This window comes from Alexandromys fortis, unplaced genomic scaffold (genome assembly GCF_014885135.2).
Source record: "Alexandromys fortis isolate MF-2015 unplaced genomic scaffold, M_Fortis_MF-2015_v1.1 scaffold_158, whole genome shotgun sequence".
In the NCBI taxonomy this organism is placed as follows: domain Eukaryota; kingdom Metazoa; phylum Chordata; class Mammalia; order Rodentia; family Cricetidae; genus Alexandromys; species Alexandromys fortis.
The window spans coordinates 3,631,510-3,656,065 of record NW_026068039.1 but is presented as its reverse complement, the minus strand read 5'-3'; the positions used below and the strand labels follow the sequence as shown (position 1 = coordinate 3,656,065).

Below are 24,556 nucleotides of genomic sequence, written 5' to 3'. Positions count from 1 at the left end.
CATTTGGGCAAGAAACTGCTCTTGCCTGGACTGTTGCATAAGCTGGACACAGAGAACCTGCAGAGAGAGGACTGCTGAACTTGCCTAAAGGTGAGATGATTTTTTTGGGTTCCTGATTCATGAAAGAGTCTGCGAGACATTCTGCAGGACACAGCAGATAGTGACTGAACTGCCTTTGAAATTTCCTGCTTCCAAATATCTGCTGGAAACTATGGGCCTGTAGGCCGAAGATAGATGCCCCAACGGTAAAGAGGAACTTTGGGTGACTGTCCAGACAGCGAGATGTCTCTGTCATTTCTAGAGTTTGGAAGTTGCTTATTTCTTGTTTGCTTAGGTAATATTATATCCTTCTGGAGTCTTTGATGGAGTTGAAGAATAGATAGATAGTTATAGTTTTCCTTAGTTATGATAAAGATAAAATAGATGTAAATATTGTGATTTTACTTGATAACTGTTTTTTATATGTAATTTTGCTATGCTAAAGTTAAAGCCTTCCTTTTTTTGTTTAAACAGAAAAAGGGGAAATGATGGCGGAAGGTCATTGGTTAAAAAATAATGAAACTGCTTGGCCTTCATAGGTTAGAACATAGGTGGGTGGAGTAAACAGAACAGAATGCTGGGAGAAAGAGGAAGTGAGGTAAGATGCCTCAGACAGATGCCATGCTCCCCTCTCCCGGGCAGACATGATGAAGCTCCAACCCAGGATGGACGTAGGCTAGAATCTTCCCAGTAAGCGCACCTCGGTGCTACACACATTAATAGAAACGGGCCAAGCAGTGTTTAAATGAATACAATTTGTGTGCTGTTATCTCTGGTGTAAAGCTAGCCATGCAGGAGCCGGGCGGGACGAAAAGCAGGCCCGCAGCTCATACTACAGGTAGTCACGTACCAAACTTGGGCTGGAAGTCGAACTCACTATAGTGGTTAAACATAGATGCCTCCCATGCTTCACTCAATAGAGTGACTGATCCTCCCTATCAGAAAAAAGGAGGGAGCCATCTGGGTGAGGACACCAAATTTAAAATGATTTAAAACAAAACTAGGATACCCAGCTCAATTAAATTTTAAATAAGTAACAAATAGTGTGTTTGGTATGTGGCTATCCCAAATGTTACACAGGATATACTAATCTCAGAGATAACACTATTCTCTGCTTTTCCAAAGGCAAATGCAACTGGGTATCCTATGTATCATCTGCAAGTAGCCAAGTGTCTGGGGAAACAAACCAAGGCAGTCCGAAAAGACACACAGGCCCCCATCTGGAGGCCATTGTCAAGCCTACGGGTACCAGCTCCCAGACGGCTAGCAACCAGGTTCTACTGACGATCACATGAAGAGCCAGTGATTGGAATGGCTCCAGATTTCTCAGCTGCAGAATGTCTCTGTGCTGGACAGCCACTTCAAATGCTAAGGAAGAGCATTTCCTCTATGGCCACCAGACCCACACCTCATGGAGAAAGTTCCCTCCAACAGACCATCCTTAGACACTGCTGGGAAAGTGACTCACAAAAGCAAGGGGGCTGCCCAAGAAAGAGGAGGGTGCAATGCTCCAGAAACAGGACGATGAAGAAACACCCTCAATGCAGAGAAAACCTGGTGAGAGGTGGGTGGCAGGCCTAGAGGGCCAGTTCAGACAGTAACCAGATAGTTCAGACAGTAACCAGAGAGGCACGAGGTAATATGGAAAACAAGGGGAACAAGCTCTCAGACCAGTGGTTCTCGGTTTGCGGGTCACAGGGTCACATATCCGATATCCTACATATGACATACCTACATTACAATTCATAACAGCAGCAAAATTACAGTTATGAAATAGCAATGAAATACTTTTACGGTTGGGGTACCCGCATTAGAAACAGCATAAAGGACGGCAGCATTGGGAAGGTTGAGATCCACCGCCTTGGACTTTTCACTACGCTAGGAGGCATGGTTACTACCCAAGAACAGAGAGGCAACCTAGTCAACAGTACTTACAAAGCCAAGCAAGTGAAAACAAAAGTTAGTAACTCCAAGAGGAAAGACCCTTAGTCACTAGTGGCCATGTCACTGTAAAGGGGTTTATTTCAGCCAATAGTCTTAGAGGTTAGTCCATGACACAGGTGCTTGTGGATAGTCAGCAGAACAAAATCCACTATCTCATGTCCAGGAGACAAGAATCAAAGGCACAAGGATCCCACAAAGGGCATCTCCCAAAAGACCTACTAGGCTCTACCTCTTGAAGGTGTCGCTGCCTCCCAGTACTGTCAACCCGGTGAGCAAGGCTTTGGCACATGGCCTTTTGAGAACTGCTATCCAAGCCATAGTAGCTCTGTCAGATGGCACAAGAGACAAGCACAGGTGGCCATGCTGTGCAGTGTCACAAGCACTAGAAGCTGGATGTCAATGGATCTACCTGCCCACTGTCAGCTTGAAGAGCCAGTGATAAGAAAGCAGATTGCTCGATTATCCATAGATGAAATCTGCCCAGGCACATGCTCTGCAGGTAGAGAAGCAAGGACATTAGTTCTAATTATCTGATCAGGGCATGAGGGCCTAGAGATCTCACTACCATCTCCAGAGTGGGCAGACAAGTTCACATGGAACTCAGGATGTAGATCAGGCTGACCTTAAACTAAGGGATTTCCCTGCCTCTGTCTCCTGAGTGAGTGCTGGGATTAAAGGCGTGTGCCACCACATCTGACTTCGGACTTTTGTTTTCAATTATTTGCTTGTGCACACACTCACAGAGGCTAGAAGAGAGCATCAGATCCCATGGAGCTGGAATTACAGGCAGTTGTGAGCTGCCTGATATGGATGCTGGGAACCTAATAGGGTCCTCTATAAAAGCAGTATGTGATCTTAACCACTGAACCATCTCTCCAGCCCACCATGAGGTCATTTTAACAAAGTAAATGTGCTCTATGTGTTTTCTCAGGTTACATCACAGAAGCAGATGACATAAGGAAACTGGTCCCAACTTAGGGGTGTGAGGGAGGCTAGCTGTAGGTGGTTAACAACTATGCTAAGCTCAGGAGCTCAGTGGGGCATGCATGCTCCAGGGTAAGGCTGGGAAGTGAGGAGCAAAGCAGAGAAGGCCCAGTGGCAGAACAATGGAGCAGCTCAGAGGACAGAGCTAAAAGCAAGGCTGGGGCAGCAATCTGTGAAGAGCAACATGTCTGAACGCTGAAGGGAGGCTTCCAGGGCCTTGATGACTCTCCTCACGTTCTCCCTACCTCCTCCAACAGATACCATAGATTTAGCTGAATGCATGGAACAACGACTACACATCCAGACTGAATTTCTGTTCCCAAACAAAACTCAAGAGAAATAAAGGCATAGCTGCCCAAAGATATATATGAAAATATTCACAATAGAGTTTTAAAAAACAGCCCAATCTGGAAATGTGTCATCAATATCAGAGTGAGCAATGGTTGATTACAGAGCAAAGGAAAGGAACGAGGTACCTACATGGAGCAGACAAACCACACAGGTAAGGCCGAGTGAAAGATTCCATGAGGAATGTTGCAGTTTCCAGAGCTGCAGAAGAGGTAATCCGCAGTGCTTTACAGACATCAGGGCAGCAGTGACCCGGGGGTGTCCTTTCCTCGTGGGCTGCACAGGGAAGCCCAGAGGCCCTGAAGGGCCCTATGCACACATGTACAAAGTTATCAAGATGCATCCCTCTGTGTACTTTACCAGTGCTAACACGAGCACCCTAGCTGCCCTTCTGTTTCCTCTCAATCTACACAAGCTAGGAGCTGAGTTACAGAACTCACGAAGTCCAGAGACTCACTGAAGTCTCAGTAACATGACTGCCTAAACATGGGCTGAACAGATTGGCAAAGTGCATGGTGGGGGCAGGAGGAAGATCAAGAGACCACGAACCTACACAAAGAACTACAGGCAACTACGGAATTCTGAGAACAGCGAAAAATAGTCTTCCTCAGGGATTAGCCCCCGCAAAGTGATTATCCAACACCCAACAGTCATCCCTGGAAACACACATACAACAGTATACACACTGCGCAGGTACAGTTGGGAATGTATATAAATGTAACAATTACTGAGAAAATAGGCCATGAATTTGAAAGACAGCAAGGTATACGGCAAGGTTTGGAGGGAGGACAGGGAAGGCAGAAACGTTATAATCTCAAAAATAAACAAAAATAAATAAAAGTTCAGGGTTGGAGAGACATACAGCTCAGGGGTAGAACATTTGTCTAGTGTGCTCAGCCCTGGGTTTCATCCCATGCCACACCTCCTTCCACCTCTAATATAAAGAAATGGAAACAGAAAGGTTCAATACCATTTCCTCCTGCTGTCATTATACATTTAATGCCCTCTATTGGGAAGTCCAAGGTTTTCACTTAGAACTGATATTATTTCAAGCAGTATACCTATTTTTTTCCTATCTATACTATCTCCCACTTGTTTCAAACTATCCTGTGTTTATGTGAATTAAGAACTGGGTCCACACCACACCGGTGTGTCAAAACGTTTTCGTGAAAATGCTCGACTCACTTTTATAATGGTGCTAAAAATGTTACCTTCTGGACTGTTTTTAGTCTTACTCTTTTTTCTAGATATGATATTAAATTGCACCTTTAAAAACAAAGTACTGATGGGGGCAGGTGTTGGGGGTCTGAGTGTGTGCATGTAGAGCTCCAAAGGCAACTCTGTGGAGTTCTCTCCTTCCACATTTGTGTGGTTTCCGGGGCTTGAACTCGGGCTTTACCCCAGGGACGTGTCACTAGCCCTGGCCTGTCTCACCCTTATCATGCGGACACTCTGGGAACTCTGTCTTGTTTATAGCTTCTGTTTTGTTTCTAGACAAGATGTCTTATAGCCTGGGCTGTCCTCAAACTGCTCATCCTTTCCCCTCAGTCCCTGACTCAGAAGTCAGGCATAAGTCACCCAGCCAGACTCTAGGTCTTTAGGCTTGACATATTTAACATATGAAAGCTATGTTCTCTTAGATTTGTCTCATTGATGAATAAATTTTTTTACTCAAACCACGAATTTTAACAATATTTTGAAAAAAACGCATGTGTGTAGCACTATAATCTGTTTGGTATCATGGTTTGGCTTGGGGTGTTATTTGTCTGTGAGCACTGAGCATAGGCCTCACATATTAGACACACAGTTTGCCGTGAGAGTTCCAGCCTCATTCTGCTTTCACTTTCCAGCAAACCTTTGCACCCACTGTGCGGTCACCAACACACGAAGCTCAAATTCTTGGCTTGAGGGCGGGGATCAAGCTGCATTTTTATTCCAGAACTTTGTTTTGCAAAATACAAATTTTACTTTTAGACCAAGTTGTGATCTGGATTCCATTACCATTTCCGAAGATTAACAAGATTCAAGATTCATGCTTACCATATTTTAAAATACAGTATCAAGGGGCTGGAGAGATGGCTCATCAGTTAAGATCCTTAGCTGCTCTTCTAGGGGACCTGAGCATACATACCTTCATCAGACGGTACCCTCTTCTAGCCTCCAAGGGCACCTGCGCTCACACTTAGAAAATACACACACCATTAAAACTTAATCTCAAAGAACTACTTGATCAAAACTTCATTCAGATTTTTTTCTTTTAGGCATGTTTCTAGTATTTAAAAGGCTTTAAAATGTGTAAATACAAAAACACTGCACACCTGTTTCAAAAAAAACTCACATTGTGGTTGGCTGTGTTGGGACACATCTAACCCAACACTCAGAAGGCAGAGGCAAGTGGATCTTTCTGAGTCTGAAGCCAACCTAGTCTACATAGTGAACTTCAGAACAGTCCAGGGCTATAGAGAGAGACCTATTTTTAAAAAATCAGAACAAGGGCTGGAGAGATGGCTCAGTGCTTGAGCATTGCCTGCTCTTCCAAAGGACCCGAGTTCGATTCCCAGCAACCACATGGTGGCTCACAACCTCCTGTAAAGAGGTCTGGCGCCCTCTTCTGGCCTTCAGGCATACACACAGACAGAATNATGCAGGAGCCGGGCGGGACGAAAAGCAGGCCCGCAGCTCATACTACAGGTAGTCACGTACCAAACTTGGGCTGGAAGTCGAACTCACTATAGTGGTTAAACATAGATGCCTCCCATGCTTCACTCAATAGAGTGACTGATCCTCCCTATCAGAAAAAAGGAGGGAGCCATCTGGGTGAGGACACCAAATTTAAAATGATTTAAAACAAAACTAGGATACCCAGCTCAATTAAATTTTAAATAAGTAACAAATAGTGTGTTTGGTATGTGGCTATCCCAAATGTTACACAGGATATACTAATCTCAGAGATAACACTATTCTCTGCTTTTCCAAAGGCAAATGCAACTGGGTATCCTATGTATCATCTGCAAGTAGCCAAGTGTCTGGGGAAACAAACCAAGGCAGTCCGAAAAGACACACAGGCCCCCATCTGGAGGCCATTGTCAAGCCTACGGGTACCAGCTCCCAGACGGCTAGCAACCAGGTTCTACTGACGATCACATGAAGAGCCAGTGATTGGAATGGCTCCAGATTTCTCAGCTGCAGAATGTCTCTGTGCTGGACAGCCACTTCAAATGCTAAGGAAGAGCATTTCCTCTATGGCCACCAGACCCACACCTCATGGAGAAAGTTCCCTCCAACAGACCATCCTTAGACACTGCTGGGAAAGTGACTCACAAAAGCAAGGGGGCTGCCCAAGAAAGAGGAGGGTGCAATGCTCCAGAAACAGGACGATGAAGAAACACCCTCAATGCAGAGAAAACCTGGTGAGAGGTGGGTGGCAGGCCTAGAGGGCCAGTTCAGACAGTAACCAGATAGTTCAGACAGTAACCAGAGAGGCACGAGGTAATATGGAAAACAAGGGGAACAAGCTCTCAGACCAGTGGTTCTCGGTTTGCGGGTCACAGGGTCACATATCCGATATCCTACATATGACATACCTACATTACAATTCATAACAGCAGCAAAATTACAGTTATGAAATAGCAATGAAATACTTTTACGGTTGGGGTACCCGCATTAGAAACAGCATAAAGGACGGCAGCATTGGGAAGGTTGAGATCCACCGCCTTGGACTTTTCACTACGCTAGGAGGCATGGTTACTACCCAAGAACAGAGAGGCAACCTAGTCAACAGTACTTACAAAGCCAAGCAAGTGAAAACAAAAGTTAGTAACTCCAAGAGGAAAGACCCTTAGTCACTAGTGGCCATGTCACTGTAAAGGGGTTTATTTCAGCCAATAGTCTTAGAGGTTAGTCCATGACACAGGTGCTTGTGGATAGTCAGCAGAACAAAATCCACTATCTCATGTCCAGGAGACAAGAATCAAAGGCACAAGGATCCCACAAAGGGCATCTCCCAAAAGACCTACTAGGCTCTACCTCTTGAAGGTGTCGCTGCCTCCCAGTACTGTCAACCCGGTGAGCAAGGCTTTGGCACATGGCCTTTTGAGAACTGCTATCCAAGCCATAGTAGCTCTGTCAGATGGCACAAGAGACAAGCACAGGTGGCCATGCTGTGCAGTGTCACAAGCACTAGAAGCTGGATGTCAATGGATCTACCTGCCCACTGTCAGCTTGAAGAGCCAGTGATAAGAAAGCAGATTGCTCGATTATCCATAGATGAAATCTGCCCAGGCACATGCTCTGCAGGTAGAGAAGCAAGGACATTAGTTCTAATTATCTGATCAGGGCATGAGGGCCTAGAGATCTCACTACCATCTCCAGAGTGGGCAGACAAGTTCACATGGAACTCAGGATGTAGATCAGGCTGACCTTAAACTAAGGGATTTCCCTGCCTCTGTCTCCTGAGTGAGTGCTGGGATTAAAGGCGTGTGCCACCACATCTGACTTCGGACTTTTGTTTTCAATTATTTGCTTGTGCACACACTCACAGAGGCTAGAAGAGAGCACCACCAGTATTTGTGTAACTGCATGCAACTTAACGTCAAATTAAATACAAATGTCCCTTCAACGACATGGGCCCAGCTGTCAAGAGTGTTTCTCAAGACATGGCCACCGCAAACGTTTCAGTCAGGACTTGGCTGTATGGAACCTAATTCGCAGCGCTCCAGGTGCACAGCAAAAAGTCTCTCTCTGACTTGGCAAACAGCACTGAAATCAGAGACCCCCTCCAAAACGCCAACGGGGTTCCACCTCACCCCGTCCCCTCCACACAGCCTTTGCTCCAGCCTAACAGGATCCTCATCCTGAAGATCTGGAGCAGCCAGGCTTGGCTCGGTTTCTTCATCTCTCCTATTTCTCTAGTTCCACAGAACCCGGGGAAGAGGCCTTCCCGGATCGCAGTACCGAGGCCAACACCGAGCCGCCAGCCACGGCCTCCTCCGACCGTCCTCAAAGGCAGGAACATGAGCATCCTCAAAGGTAGTCCAGGACACTCGGCACAGGCGGCATGCTGTGCGGATTCCACACAGTAGCCGAGGCCTACAGGCTACCGGCATGCCACCATTGGCAATGAAGGCCACAGACGTGGAAAGCCGAATCGTCCGCTCCGTCCGGCCACAAAGTGAACTGTCCATAAGCTACATGGTCGGAGGGTTCGACTTCCGAACGAGTCTGCGCAGCTGCACACGCCCAGTTCCGGTGTGCCCGACAGCCATCTTCCCGACGACCCATCCGCTCTCACTGCACGCCGGGAGTTGTGGTCTTGGAGCTGGCTGCGCGGCCGGCGCGCGTGGCAGGAAGCGGAAGCGGCCGGTGGCCCATCCCCGGCCCCGCCTCGCCGCGCCGCTCGCCGCCGGGTTATCACTGACGTGTCTCTCGGCTCGGGAACTGCGCTCCGGAGCTAGCAGAGTCTACTCACTCGAAGTGGAGCGCAGCCGAAGCTGGGCGTGGAGTCGGATCAGCCGCCGCCATGGCGAGTGAGTCCCTTGGGGCCACCCTGCGCAGCCGGGATGCGTCTCCTTTCCCTGCTCGGGCGCCCCCCGGCCGTGCTGCCCGATCCCGGCGGAACGCGGCCTTCCCCGATACCCCTAGTCCCCGCGGCCCCAGACCGAACCCTCTTAAGTCTCCGCGCCCCCACTCCCGGCTCGCACTCGTGCCGGGCTCCCCCAGGTGTCCACAGATTACTCTCTAACTATTTCTCTTTCTGTTTCTTTCGTCAAAGTCAAATTTCTGGAAGTTATCAAGCCATTCTGTGTCATCCTGCCGGAAATTCAGAAGCCAGAGAGAAAGGTAAGTTCCCCAGATGGTGGTTAAAGAAGCTTTGAGAAACTGGGCGCTGGAAGTTTACAGTTGAATTAAAGATGGCCTCAGCACACGGAATGGAAACTGCCCCTCTGGAGTGTAGCTGTATGTACTGGTGTACTCAGGGGAGCTGTCGAAAGGTGACCTGGTTGTGTGGGAATTCCCACGAAACCATCTTGTTTCATTTGGAGCATCTTGAGTAGATGGTAACAAAGCCTTGGATTTGCCTGTTCCAAAACTGGGTCTGAGCAGTGATTGAATAAGACCTCAGATAGGATCCCAGATTGAGTTACCCTCCCGTCGCCTCCAGCAGAGCAACTCATGGAGTGTTTCTTCCGTCTAGGAGGTGATTTTAGTATCCAGTTTCCAAACGAAAAACCCAGTCATGGAATCGATTTGGACGTGTTTTTATTTTTTTTATGTAAGCTGCCTGAGCATTGAGGGTAAACGCAGTAGATGAAGTTCGCGGCCATTGACAGCAGGTGCATCAGAGCGAAGCAAGAGCGAATCTCCATGGCTGTCAGCTTCAGCCCAGGAATAAATTATTGCCCAAATGAAGGAAAGTCTAGGTCTCTTGGTTACAGAAAAGGGTAAAGCCACTTTGAGCCCCTGGGTTCAGACTGTGGCATACCTTTGCATAGGGCATCTGTAGTTGGCATTCACTTGGATACTTAGTATCTACTTGTAATAATTTTTTACTGAAGGTGGTTTCATACAAATGCCTTGTAAGTACCCTAGCTGTCTTTGACAGGTTGATGCAAAGTTTTTCCTGCTCCACCTCAGTGCAAAGAATCTGGCTCTAGGGCCAAGAAGCCCAAGTCCCACCCTTTACCTTCTCTCTTCCATAATCCTGTGACCTCGGCCTGGTAAAACAAGGGAAATGGGAATTATGGATAGGGTAGAACTGTGGCCCAGGTAGGGAGTAAGTCTGATAGAGGACTGGAAGTTGCCTTGAGGGTGTGGAAAGGATTCCTGGCAAAAGGAATGTATGATTTACTTCCCAGTGAAGACAAAACGTTTCTGTGCTTAGATGGTAGGTTGTTAGATGCAGTTCTTATTGATTTTAAATAGAAAGGCTAAAAGAAGTGCAGGGAAGAGGAATAAGATGGCCAGGCAGATTAGAAATGACCTTGGCTGTAAGGGCTGCATAGTGGCTTGGGGCCTTTGCAATAGAGGGCTAATCGTGGCACTATGTGAGATGGGTTTGGGGCTATTTCAGAGGCAGAAGATTCGAGACTTGGGTGAAAAGCTTTTGCCGTTTTACTCTTAAATGACCAGGAGAGGAGGCTTACTCATTTAAAATAGTCTTGAAAATTCGTCTCCTTTTTTCTAACAGATTCATTGCATGGGCTGAGGAAGTGGCTAGTGATGGCCATGAGGCCTGTGTCTGGTGTCTGTCACCACGATAGCTACTGGATGTGCACATTCATTACAAGCTTGTCTTTCTGGTTCCTGGGAAGTGCTGTTGTTTCCCCCTCGTTAGGCACCAAATTCTTGGTGTGGTAGGATAGGATGGCAGATAGAAAAGGCAGATGTTCTTGGGAGATGGAGGAGGAATGTGAGCCCCCCAGCTGCCTCTGCAGGGTTTGAGCTTTGAATTCACCCCACCCATGTTTGGGTGCATCGTTGTGTCTTTCTGGAAATGACCGCAGAGGATCAGACAGCCAGTACATGGAGTCAGTGCTTGTTGGGGCTACTCTTGGCATTTCACTCACTTAATATCATTAGTCTTTAGCTGTCTGATTTTTATTGTTGTTTGTTTGTTTTTGTTTTGGGGGTTTGTTTGTTCTTTCTATGCAGGGTTTTTCTGTAGATTTGGTGCCTGTCCTGGAACTAGCTCTTGTAGACCAGGCTGGCTTTGGACTCACAGAGATCCACCTGCCTCTGCCTCCCACGTGCTAGAATTAAAGGTGTGCACCACCTCTGCTCAGCTAGTCTTTAGGTGTCTGTTAAACCTGTCTGTAGCCAGTCCTTCTGTATATGTGTTGTTTTTATTGAATAGTTAATAAAGCTGTTTCGGCCAATGGCTTAGCAGAGTAAAAACAGGTGGGAAATCCGAACAGAGATACATACAGAGGGAGGCGATCTGGGTAGCCGGGAAACGAACAAGCGGTCTCTGTTTACAGAGTCTGGTAGTGAGGTCAGGCATTCCTGGTTAAGACCCTGAAGAGATCTCTCTATGTAGTGACAGTGGTTTCTTGAACAAGAGGAACCTAGAGGTTTCTAACCAGGCTAGATAGTAAAATGATTTGTGTTGACTGTTTAACTTAGTTGATTTCTTATGTTGTGACAACATTCCTGACCACAGCAGTGTAATGAAGGATTGTGTTTGGGCTTCCTATCCAAGGGTAGAGCCCATCATGTCAAGGAAGGCATGACAACAGAAACTTAAAGCACACTGGTCACATTATGTCCCCTGTCAGGAAGCAGAGGAAGGTGAAGGCCGGTGCTCAGCTCACTTTCTCCTTTTTATTCAGTCCTGGACTCCAGCCCATGGATTGGTGCCACCCACATTTAAGGTGGATCTTCCTACTTGATTTAACTCAGTCCAGAAACTTTTCCATACTCATATCCAGACGTTTGTTTCCATAATGGTTCTGAATCCCATGAAGTTGACAGTTAAGGTTAACCATCACACTTACATACCCAGGAAGGGGTGAGCAAAAACGGATGCTGCTGTGTTTTAGTGAGCAGGTTACATACCAGCTTTTCCTGTCATGTGTCCCCTGCCCCCATGTTAATTACAGGCTTTACTCTTGATTCACAGTCTCAAGGTTTTTTTTGTTAGTTAATTTATTTGTTTTTAAGACAGTGTTTCCCAGCAGCTGTGGAGCCTGTCCTGGAACTTGCTCTGTAGACTATTCTGGCCTTGAACTCACAGAGATTCGCCTACCTCTGCCTCCAGAGTGCTGGGATTAAAGGCTTATGCCTCCAGTGCCTGGCAGTCCCAAGTATTTTAAAGGAGTTCAGAGTCAGGAGACTGTTAAGTGTACTGTAGGAAAGTGGCTGCTATGCGGGAAGCTTGTCTGTTTCGCAAGTCACTTTGGCTGCAGTGTTCATCTTGAGTCTCGGCTGTTACTGTGAATGGTGATGAGCAATAGTGTTGGGCTCAGACTCATATAAGCTGCAGGATTTGGGGCAGATTAAACTTCCCTGGTCACTTTGCTCATTGTCACATAAAGATAATCTGTGCATTGGGAGGATTATCGGGGGCAAAGATCCACAGGGGTCTTTGCATCACATCTTGGACAGAGAAAACACATGATGTACACTATTTAGTGCTATGGTATGTTTGGTACACATTTGACCCACCTCTGATATATGGGGCACGAGATCTTGTTTGGATCCATCTGCACTCATTTACCTGTGGAATAACTTGCTTTCATTCCTTCCTTTCCAGATTCAGTTTAAGGAGAAAGTGTTGTGGACAGCTATTACCCTCTTCATCTTCTTAGTATGCTGCCAGGTAAGCTCTGCGCTGGTGTTGGTAGGGGTGACTTGGCTGGGAACATCTGTGTGATACCTGCTCTCGCCCATTTGCAGATTCCCCTGTTTGGCATCATGTCTTCAGACTCTGCTGACCCTTTCTACTGGATGCGAGTGATTCTAGCCTCCAACAGAGGTAGGACCCTGCTCACTCTGCCTTCCCCTGCACACTGGATATGAAGTGCCTGCTTTACTTACAGGCTTGGCTTTATGTGGAGCTCAGAAAGTTCATGAAGGTGCATAGCTTGGAAATAGAGGATGTTGGTGTGGAAAAGTCATGCAGCATTTGAGATGAATGCATCCTGTTGGGTCTGAATGCAATGCAGAACCTGTAATGACAAGATAAGACTGCATTGTAAAACATTGTTTAAAACATGGAAAAACTAGAATACTTTTAAATACCTAAAATGATAACATTCTCTAGAAGGCATAATTTGTTCCTCAGCTGAATTCTTTTCATATCTATATATTACAATGTGTCTAAAAAAATAGTTTGTAAGCCCTGCAAAATACCTCTGTGCACAGTGAGGATTTTGAATACGTGTTGATACTGCATTTGATTAATGTGGAATATATTTTTTAAATAAGTTAAATTGGAAATCAGAAGTCCAACTGGTTTTAGCATAATGGGAAGGGGCAGTTCATTCACAGCCAGATACAGTTGTAGCAGCCCCTTTCCAGACTCTGGGAATGATTTGAATCTTATCCTTCATTACAAACTGATGAGGAGACCAGCCTCTCTTTTCTCCGTGAGGCCAGGGTCAGTCTGGTGCTGAATTGAAGTGCAGCAGTCTGTTTGGATAGCATGACTTCGTGCACAGAGGAAGATGCTTTCCGGAAGGGTAGACTGCATTAAGCTGTGCTCTAATTGGTATTTGGAGGTGGTTCCGTTAGTTGAACGCTTTTGACCTTGTATTGGAGTACCCCCAGTGTAGCTCACTGTATTTAGCTATGTTTGTTTTCCTGAGCTAATGTTGGCTGTGTCTTGCCTTCTTCCCTCAAGGTACCTTGATGGAGTTGGGCATCTCTCCTATTGTCACCTCCGGCCTTATCATGCAGCTCTTAGCTGGTGCCAAGATCATTGAAGTTGGGGATACCCCAAAAGACCGAGCTCTCTTCAATGGAGCCCAAAAGTGTAAGAAAGATCATACATAATGTTCTAATTTCCATGGTTGAGGATGAGAATTTGCTGTGAAGCTTCTGGGATTAAAGCCATTGTGCTCTGTGCCCTGCTCTCCTTACTGCCCCTCTGCATGCACCCCATGATCTGCACTAGGGACAGGCAGAGCAGGAGCTCACCCCTTTACTGTGCAGTTTGCACTCATACATCAGAGCTCATTGAACATATGACAGGCTGCTGTACCTGCTGCTTCTTTATTTGTCGGGTGTTTTTCTTGTGTGTGCGAAGAGGGCTTAAGTGAGGAGAGGCACGCCTCTGTCCTATGTTCCTTACTAACTTGTGAAGTGAAGAAAGGCGGTCATCTTGCAGGCTTCGTTTTCCATCTGGAAAGGGTAGTAGTGTTTGCCATACAAGTGATGGGTGTTCCTGGTAACCATGGCTAGCCACCTGCGTCAGTCCTACTTCTGAACTGGAGTGGGTTATTCAGGAAAAGTTTTTAAACTTTTTTCTGCCTTAAGAATTTTGGGCTGCTTTAAGAGTTTTGGGCTGGGTTTGTAGCTCAGTGGTAGAGCACTTGTACCATGCCTAAATCCCTGGGTTTGATTACTGATACTGAGGGGGTCTTTTAAATAATGCAGAGGTTACTGAGCAGGTTTTTTTGTTTTAAGTTTTTACAATTTTTTTTCATGTGCATGTGCCACTGTGTGTGTGTGTGTGTGTGTGTGTGTGTGTGTGTGTGTGTGTGTAGGTCAGAGAACAACTTGGCAAGCGTGATTCTCCTTTGAATGTGTCGGTTCCGGGCATCATACTCAAATCATCCAACTTGGCAGCAAGTGTCTTAGCTACTGAGCTGTTTTGCTGACCCTGTTTGTTTAGTTTGGTTGGTTTGATTTTATTTATTTATTTTTTAGTGTGTTTGTATGCATGTGTGACATGTGTCTGTGTAGAAAGGAGTCAAGATAGCTTTGTGGGGTTGGTTCTCTCTTTTCTCCTTTATGTAGATTCTGAGGGTGGAACTCAGGTCATCAGGCTTGCATGGCAAGTAAATATCAGCATAGACATCTTGGCTACCAGTCCCTGAACAGTTTTTTTTTTTTTTTAATTTCAAGTAGGGACTATACAAGGCAGACTCTTGAAAATTTAAACTGAAATTTAAATGCTCACTCTTGGAAAAATAATTACCATGCCTAGAAACAAAATAATAATAATAATATTCAAGAAACAGTCTGCAAAGGAAGCGGGGCCTGAATATAAACTTAGTGCAGCAGGATTGGTTTTATCCCAAGGTCTTCTGTGCTCTGGGTGTGGATCTGAGTGGTAAGCTTAGACCCTGCCTCCTTGTGGCTCAGCATAGAGGTCTCCGGATCCCAGCTACCTGCAGTGCGCCTGGTGCTTCAGGGGTGCCGGCACTGTATTTTGTCTCTGATTGTGCCTGGGTTTCAGCTGCCTTTCCTAAGACCACTTTTGCCGTGCTTCCGCCCTTCCTCCATCACTAAGCAGGAGGTGAGACCCGGTAGCTGCTGTGCTTTTGTTGAGCGCACCTGTGTTAGTTGTCTCACAAATGGACAGTGTGACTGTTGATTCCTCCTCCAGCTCCTTGGCAGCAGTGTCGGCTTTTTCTTCCCAGTGGTGGGCATTCAGGTGTTCTTTAGCCATTTCTTATGCTGTGTACTGTCCTCTTTGAGAACACAGTTCTCTTGATTTCTAGTGTTTGGCATGATCATTACTATCGGTCAGTCCATTGTGTACGTGATGACGGGCATGTACGGGGACCCTTCGGAGATGGGTGCTGGAATCTGCCTGCTGATCACCATTCAGGTAATTGTTACGTTTCCCCCCTCCCCAGTATCTGAAATACCAAATCTCTCTATGTCTCAAAGACGCTGGAGGTTGTGGGTTTGCCCTTCTTAATCCACCAGAGGAAGACTGAGGACTCTAACTAACTCAGCTTTCTGTTCTTACACTCAAGAACCCAATTACTGAGGAAGAGAGTCACGTCCATCGGGAGCAGTAACATCCATTTGGGTTCTTTAATCTCTTTCTTGCTTTCACAGCTCTTTGTTGCTGGCTTAATTGTCCTACTTTTGGATGAACTCCTGCAGAAAGGATACGGCTTGGGTTCTGGCATCTCCCTCTTCATTGCTACCAATATCTGTGAGACCATTGTGTGGAAGGCTTTCAGCCCCACCACTGTCAACACTGGCCGAGGTAAGGACCCCAGGAGCTCATACTGTAGTTAGCAGAGGTTCTGTCTGGTAGGCACAAGCTCCTGGCTTTTCTGCGCATCCACTATGTTTTAAAATATAGGTGAGGTTATGCTCATGGCAATACCCAGCATAGATTTTCATTTGCCTCATCGTGGTTGGCATACTAGATATGAGGAGGTCTGGCCTCACTTCTCAGCTCAGCAAGGACTGCATTATATAGTAGGTGCTTTGTTTTTTTAACCTCTGTCCTGGGTAGACATCAAGTCATGTCCACTTTGTTGACAATGAAATTGCACACATTCTCACCTTTGTGTATTTTGGACAATTCCTGTGGATCATTTTGGAAACAAACAAAAAACCCAACTAGAACTATTAAACAAAAGCATTTGATCACACTTGTCCTTGGGCTCAGATCCTGGGTGTAGGTGTTGTGAGCACATTCCCCTATAGCTGATCTGGGCCATCATGTAGTGAAGGGATCATGACACATAAGTAATTCCAACACTTCAGATGCTGAGGCAGGAGAATTTGAGGATTTGAGGTGAGCCTGCACTATGTAGCGAGGACATGCTCTCACAAAATGAAAAGCTGAGAATGTAGCTCAGGGGTAGACGTTCGTGCATGGTTTGATACCTGGCACCCCAGAGAAAGGAAACAAGAGATCACATGATGCCTGGCTTGTAGTAGGTACAGATCAAATATTAGTATGCTGTGGCATATCCATTAAGAAAGAGTGCCCTGGAAACGGGAATGTTTCTAATCAGAATATTTGAAAACAAGGGAAGCCTTAGAATAAGACATAATAGGAAAAGAGACTTTTGTCCCTAAATGTGTTATTTATTTAGAAGTCTTATGAAAAGTATTTGTGCATGTTTTCATAAAATTGAATGCAGAGGCAGTTTCTGCCTCCAGAGACCATATAACCCTGTACATCTAATGAACAAAAGCTGTCCTCTAATGAAGTTAAAGGCACATTGGGAGAGACTGGGACAAGGAAAGGCAGGACTTGTCAGACTAGGATATGGAGAGGCGGCAGGTGAAGGTGCAGTTGGAGTCCACTACTTAGACCACAGGGTCAGGGATTCCTGCGGTAGAAATGATAGCAGAGAAGGGAGCAGGGTGGGGTGGTCAGTCCAGGCTCAGGAACCAGCAGAGGCGGGTATTGCATTCTGGAGCTGGACGGAGTCTAGCAAAACACTGCTGAAGAAGTGCCATGGCAGCCTTGAGCAGACAAGATGTGATAGCATGGATTGTTAGGGAAGATGTGTGAGATGGGGCTGAGGTGGAAAACCAAGAAGTCACTGGAGGAGTCTCCATTGCCAGGCCTGGTGGAAATGTAATCTGGAAGGTGGTTTGATTTCCTTGCTGCCAGTGTGGGATGAGCTATACCAGGGAACCAAGGGTGATGGCATTAGTAAGGTACAAGAAGTATACAGAGGGCACAGGAGTAGCCAGAAGGGCTACTACAGCTTGGCTAGCTCACCACTGCTGCTTCCTTGAGCAGGGCAAAAGTCTAGGACCAGGGATTAGTGTGGATAGCTGCACGGTGTGCCACAGAAGTGGTGCTAAGTGTGTGGAGATTCACTAGTTCCCAGAAATTTGCCAGATACAACAGTGATTCTAAAAATTACTGGGACCTAATCCTGGCATTGTTGGCTCTGCTGTGGGTCACCATGACGAAAATAAGAAAGAGCCACAGGGAAAGGTATTACAGAGTTGTTGAGCAGTCTTGAAAGACGTGCAAGAAGCAACCAACAGTGCTGAGGTTGTTCACAAGCTGGAACAGGACAAAAGCAGAGCGCTTGGTGGGGAGCTTAGAAAGGCTGCTGGGGATAAGTACAAGCACTCCCTTCTTCCCCTGGCCTGCCTGGACCACCTTCTCTGTTAGATAAGAGGCTTGTCCTGGCTGCAGCTCCCATATCCCTGAATACTGAATAGGAGATAGATAGACCACAGCTGAAAGGTAGGAGGGTGTGGGTAGACTTTCCTGTCCTACCAGGCAATTCCAGCCAGCTTAAATTAACCCATTTCTATTAATTTATGTGCTGCCCCGAAGCTCATTTACCTACCTCATCTATGAACTTCCCATGTTGCATCTTCCGATCTGGCTCACAGCTCTTTGTGACTCCGCCTTCCTTCTTCCCATCATTCTTAGTCTGTTTCTCTCACCTAACCTTTTCTTGCCTGTCCATTGGCCAGCCAGCTCTTTATTAATCCTTGAGAGTAATACTTATTTACAGTATACAAAGACTGTTCAACAACATCTAGTCTCCCCTTTCCCTACAGATATTTGAGACCCTTTTTCTGCTCCTTTCACCTTTCAGGGACCTGTCTGTTGGCAGGCCTGCTATTGGGCATAACTTGTGGAAGGGTGAAGACTGATCTCAGGCTATACATCCATGGTCTTCCTCCTAGTAGTATTATTGATGTTTGGAACTGCAAGCCCAAGCTTTCCCAACTCTCGTCCACTGTGGGCAGCCCTCATAAATGCTCTTACTGCCCACATTATAGATCAGGACTTGGCCTTTCCAGGCAACATGTGTCATGAATGTGTTTAAATTGGTGGCTGCCCTTCCACATGTCTGGTAACCTAAGAACTGAGAGCAACCAGCTCATCTTGAAGAAAACAGCCCCGTGCTGTAGTTTGCTTCTCTGAATTCCTTCACTTTCCACTCAGTCTTGGTCATTCAGAAACTGAGAGGCAAGGTGAGCCTCTCTTCACGCTCCACCACCTTTTGTTCCATTCTGCCCGCAGGGATGGAATTCGAAGGCGCCATTATTGCTCTGTTCCACCTGTTGGCCACCCGCACAGACAAGGTCCGAGCCCTTCGAGAAGCGTTCTATCGCCAAAATCTCCCTAACCTCATGAACTTGATTGCCACCATCTTTGTCTTTGCTGTTGTCATTTATTTCCAGGTATGTTCAAAGTCAGCTAAGTAGGTCTGCCTTGTACAGAGTCCAGCTCAGACCCACATTGTCCTTCCACCTCGTGTTCTCAGGTTGATGATGTTTCTGAGTAGGACACCTGAACGGCTAGCTGTCTTCTTTTAACTGTACTCACCCTCATACTTAATGGGATTTTTGTATTTGGGGGTTTGTTTTTGAGACGGGGTCTGTCTAGCCCTGGCTGGCCTCAAACTCACTATATAGATCAGCTATTCTTAAGCTCACATAGATCATCTTTCCCTGCTTCCCAGGTGTTGGGATCAAAGGCTTATGCCACCATGCCCAGCATTCTTTGCAGTATTTTGATATTCACTAAAGAAGTTGCAGCAGTTAGCTAGGTGTGATGGCTCATTTGGGTGGGTAGTACAGAAGACCAAGAGTTCTAGGACAGTGTAGTGTATGTAGTGCAAGGAAGGCTGGTGAGATGGCTCGGGATATACAGGTGATTGTTGCTAAGTTCAGTTCCCAGGACCCACATGGCAAGAACCAACTTCTGTATGCTGTCCTTTGATCTCCACTTACACACTGGCGTGCATGCATCCCCACGGGCACACACACATATTTAAATACAATCAAAAGAAGGAGACAGCACTTGAAAGACACTTGTTTGTGATAAGGAATACTTTTCTAAGGCCAGGCAACTCAATAGTGACTCTTGCTTATCCCAGCCAGCTGCCCACTGAGTAACAAGTCAGTCTTCCAGGGCAGGGTAAGAGTTGGCGTCTTCTGTCTGTTGTCCTAGCCTAGTGTCCTGGGCACTGGGTTTGTGACAGAAGAAGATTGATGCTCTGGGATCCAGGGATTCCGAGGGGTGGGTGGTATTGTGGGAGAGCTTAGCTTTTGTTGATGATCACATCATGGATGATCACTGCCTGAGAACCATTAACAGGATTTGGAGCTGGTGGTTTTTATGTCGGCCTTTTTGTATAGGAAGAAAAGGGCAGGTGTCCTTGGACACCATCACAACTGATAGCCCAGTGGCAGAACTGACACCCAGGGCCACCTGACTTTCTTAGCCACACTGGGGACTCTAGGCAGAATAGAACAGTATAAGGGTGTGTTGTGTTTTCCCTGTAGGGCTTCCGAGTGGACCTTCCCATCAAGTCGGCGCGTTACCGAGGCCAGTACAACACCTATCCCATCAAGCTCTTCTACACCTCCAATATCCCCATCATTCTGCAGTCTGCTCTGGTGTCCAACTTGTATGTCATCTCCCAGATGCTGTCAGCCCGCTTCAGTGGCAACCTGCTGGTTAGCCTGTTGGGCACTTGGTCGGTGAGTGTCACTGGGTCAGTTAAGGATTGTTTGTACTAGTGCAGCTAGTTGTGGTCCTTTGTGGCAGGATGTCTTAACTGAGGGCTAAATATTTCACTCAAAGGTGAAATTTCTTTATTGCCTCATACAGATGCAGTTTAATGAGATTGCCTGTAGACATGCTTATGACCCCACAAGGCATCTGCTCAGAGCTTTTTGGCTCCGTGCTGTGCCATGTTTGAAGCAGCATCCAGAGAACCTTTTTTTTTTTTTTGGTTTTTCAAGACAGAGTTTCTCTTTGGTTTTGGAGCCTGTCCTGGAACTAGCTCTTGTAGACCAGGCTGGTCTCGAACTCACAGAGATCCGCCTGCCTCTGCCTCCCAAGTGCTGGGATTAAAGGCGTGCGCCACCACCGCCCGGCTTAGGCTTGTTTTTAATTAGCTCTTATAACTTCTCCATTTTTATTAAACTACATTCTGTACTGCCCCTCCTGCTTCCTCCATGTCTCCCCACGTCTGTCAAGTGCCTAAATTCCTCCTCCTTTCTCTCTCTGCCTGGAAGTCCTGTACTCCTGCCTAGCTCCTGCCGTTCAGCCTTTTATTACACCGCTCACAGCAGTGCACCTTCCCACGGTGTGCAAATAGCCCACAGCCGACTTCTGTCTTACTCCTAGGACACGTCATCTGGGGGCCCAGCTCGTGCTTATCCAGTTGGTGGCCTGTGTTACTACCTGTCTCCTCCGGAATCTTTTGGCTCAGTGCTGGAGGACCCTGTCCATGCTGTCGTGTATATTGTATTCATGCTGGGATCCTGTGCGTTCTTTTCTAAAACATGGATTGAAGTTTCGGGTTCTTCTGCCAAAGACGTAAGTCTAAGTTGACATTCCTAATAGAGACAGGTAACCTATTGAGACAGCTGTTGACATCCAGGGAGTTCCACTTGTTACTACTTTATAAGTAGTGGTTACTTATAACCACTCTAAGTTAAGGATCTAAGGATCGCTCTAAGTGCTCCATCCTGCAGAGGGGCCATCCTCTTTGGTGGTTCTGTATGGAAGCCCTGAGGGCAACAGACGAGATTGACAGAGTTGACTCTGAGTGTTGAACCTGAGGCTAAACTAGAAAGGTAGACCTCTGTGTGAGTGAATGCATTGCTACAGGTTACAAGTCCTCTGTGAAGACTGAAGAGTGGGGGGAGGCAGGGGGACATCTGTAATAGGTTAGTTCCACTGTGAAGCAGCCCTCTCCCCCGGCATCTGGCTCATGTGCTTGTATTTGGGTCATGTAGGTTGCAAAGCAGCTGAAGGAGCAGCAGATGGTGATGAGGGGCCACAGAGAGACTTCCATGGTTCATGAGCTCAACCGGTAAGTGTGGTCACTAGCCCTGAACACTAGAGGTACCAGAATAGCCCTATACAACCCTGTCCACCATAGACAGCGCAAGAGCAGAAAAGGAAGCACACAGCCAGGGTGTTGAAATGGTGGGGGAAGGAGGGGGGTGACTGAGCTGACCTAGGCTGGGTGGGCCTGAGTGTGCCTAGAGCAAGCTGAAAGCTTCCTCAGAGTGGGTGGGGCCTGGCACAGATTAAACAAGGTACCAGCAAGAGCTGGCCTGACAGGAGTGGTTAGTGTTCAGAGGCCAGAGACTGCCAGACTCAGCCACGGTGATGGAAGAATGTAGCGGTGACCTTAGGGAGAGAGCTCCAGGAGCAGCAGGGGACCCTGTGAAAACCTCTCGGAAGGCAGAAAGTGCCTGGTGCTTTCCAGCCACTCTGTCACAGTCTGTCGCCGTGGTTGGCTCTTCTGCACTCACACAGATCACCCAGTTGCTTCACAGAAAGGGCAAGTGCTCCTACGAAGCTGCCTGACCTCACTCTAGGAGGCTGCCACAGGAACGCCAGAATTACAAGGTTCCTGCCAGTTTCTGAGCCAGAGGCAGCACAGCTTTTCACTGCAGTCCATAACTCCTAAGGCCCCTGACTCAGACTGCCTGGGAGAAGCACAGCAGCCCCAGCAAAGATTCCTGATACTTGTGCCTCACCCACCTGGGCACATCTGTGGAGTTTTCAGCTTCCAAGTAGCAGAAGAACGGAGATGAAGTGTCTTATGTTCTTTCACTATGTAAAATCTAGTGTGGCATCAGCCATGTTTGCATTTGTGCTGGTCACATTCCCAGAATCCATGTGGCCAGCTTAATGGGCCTATTGGGCTTTCTGGCTCAGTAGGCAACACAGAACCGTCTGTCTGTCTGCAGGTACATCCCCACAGCCGCAGCCTTTGGTGGGCTGTGCATTGGGGCCCTCTCGGTCCTGGCTGACTTCCTGGGTGCTATTGGGTCTGGAACCGGAATCCTGCTGGCAGTCACCATCATCTACCAGTACTTTGAGATCTTCGTCAAGGAGCAGAGCGAGGTGGGCAGCATGGGAGCCCTTCTCTTCTGAGCTTTGTGTGCCCATGGACCAGGGTGAGGGCTCCAGAACTGCCTGGAAAGGGTGCTCTTACCACTGGAGCATGCTACCGTGGCATAGGGACTTTTAAATTTTTTTATTAATTTTTTTTATTTCATATCTTTTCATTCCACTGTGTAAAGTGCTAGGAAATTTCCAGTTTGAAATTTTGCTTTTTATTCTGGCATTGGCAAAAAGAAAAACAGTAGAAGTGAATTGTTAGCTAATGACCAGAGGATGTGGTAACCGATTGTTCCCAAGTATCCGATGTAATTTTTATTTAAACCTTTGCACTACTCAGTGCCTGGCAGCTGCAAGGGTCCCAACTGCCTCCAGGCAGTCTGTGGCCCTGGTTGAAGGAAGCACAAACTAGGAGATGTCTCCATCTCACGTGGGCCGCAGAAAACGGCTGCAAACAGATGTGTTTTCTGGGGACTTCATGAGATTAACTCTCGGGGTGAGGACATCTGGCTTAGGACTCTGTACGATGCCATCAATCTGTAAAGCAGGTTTCATAGGACAGAGCTGCTACTGGAGAAATAAGTGCCCTGGAAGCTGGCCCACCTACTACCCTGCATATGCTCTGGGTGGTGCAGCTGAGCATGCAGACGGTGAACAACAGCAAGATCTGCCTGCCTACCATTGCCCGCAAGGCGGGGACTCCAGGCTCTTCCTGGAGCCTAGCCATACTAGATAGCTGGGTACATATAAAGGGCTTCATGCTTGCCCTTCCTTGGTTCCCTCTAGAAAGGGAGCTCCTATGGTGTCTTCCTCCTGAAAATTTCCTGTTCCAGTTTTTAGACTCTTTTTTAGAATTTGTTAGGACCAAATGTAGACTGGCTCAGGACCTATAGGAAAATACACCAGGGTTTGGATCTCTTAGGGAAGTTGCTCAGAATCCTGTCTGGAGTTAAGGTATCTGGGGTGACAGTTGACATGGGGGTTAGGAGCTCAGGCCTGTAAGAGAGGCCCCCAGACAGACAGTGCCTAGCAGCAAGGGTGCAAGGCTGCAGTTTGAGATCAGAGCAAGTAGAGATTGTTAGCTTACCTTAAGACACAGGAAGGTCCAAGTTGTTCCCACAAGGGGGCAGGAGCCCTGGGGGATGTGCAGACGAGTGGTCACAGCCTGCCAGCTACACCTGGGTCCTTCTCACCTCTGGAAGTAGCAAATGTCTCCCTGACCCGGGGTTCCTAGGGACCCTTGCTGCTGTGCTTGCCAGAAAATGGCAGTCAAGGGACAGTTAGTTACTTGCCCCTACACAGGTCAGCAGCAGGGCCAGATCCTTTGCCCACAGCCCAGGACTCACCATATCACACGTGGCCTTGTCTAGACCCAGTCCTGAGCAGAGGAGCCCGGTGCCCTCCCAGTCCACAGGGTCTTCCCACTGCCCCTCCTCTGCCACTGCCACAGGGCAGGAGGGCCTTCCACCTACACTAGGGACTCCACAGCTTCTGGCAGGCAGGTGCAGAGTCCCCAACTCTGGGCTGTGCTGGGGAACCCACAGCCTCATCTGCTGTAGCCGTCAGCTGGGCCTAGTAGCCTGTGGTTGATGGTCACCATTTGTGGGTGAGTGGGGATGACCTGGCTTCCAAGGACTGTCACTGTGGACACCAAAATGGCTTAACTGAGATACAGTGAAAAAGTGACAAATAAAACCGACTTTTTACAAGCTGCCTCGTCATCCTTGCTAACTGCCACTGAGAGCAGAGGTCTTGTTCGGGGGTGTTGGCAGTGAGCCAGGGTACCAGTGGACTTGTGATATCTTCCGGGAGTGGCTCTGCCAAGTACTGCCTGCCACTCCTGGGAAGCATGGAGCTGGGGCAGTGGAATCCTGTGCACCAGTAGGGGTGCGGCTGTGGCTTCCAGGACAACAGTGTACACCTGGGTCCCAAAGGGTACTGGAGTGAGCTGCCCAGCCAGGTAGGTGGCAC

General features: G+C 47.4%; 1 protein-coding gene across 1 annotated transcript; it reads left to right on the top strand.

Moving 5' to 3' along the window:
- Positions 1 to 8,674: 8,674 nt before the first annotated feature.
- On the top strand, positions 8,675 to 24,294 carry Sec61a1 (SEC61 translocon subunit alpha 1). Its single transcript, XM_050165430.1, has 12 exons — positions 8,675 to 8,840; positions 9,086 to 9,153; positions 12,566 to 12,631; positions 12,709 to 12,787; positions 13,655 to 13,786; positions 15,480 to 15,589; positions 15,826 to 15,979; positions 18,734 to 18,894; positions 20,002 to 20,199; positions 20,852 to 21,043; positions 21,466 to 21,542; positions 22,432 to 24,294. Exons 1-12 carry the CDS (start codon positions 8,834 to 8,836, stop codon positions 22,616 to 22,618), a joined length of 1,431 nt encoding a protein of 476 aa, XP_050021387.1. The 5' UTR covers positions 8,675 to 8,833; the 3' UTR covers positions 22,619 to 24,294.
- The last annotated feature ends 262 nt before the right edge of the window (positions 24,295 to 24,556 follow it).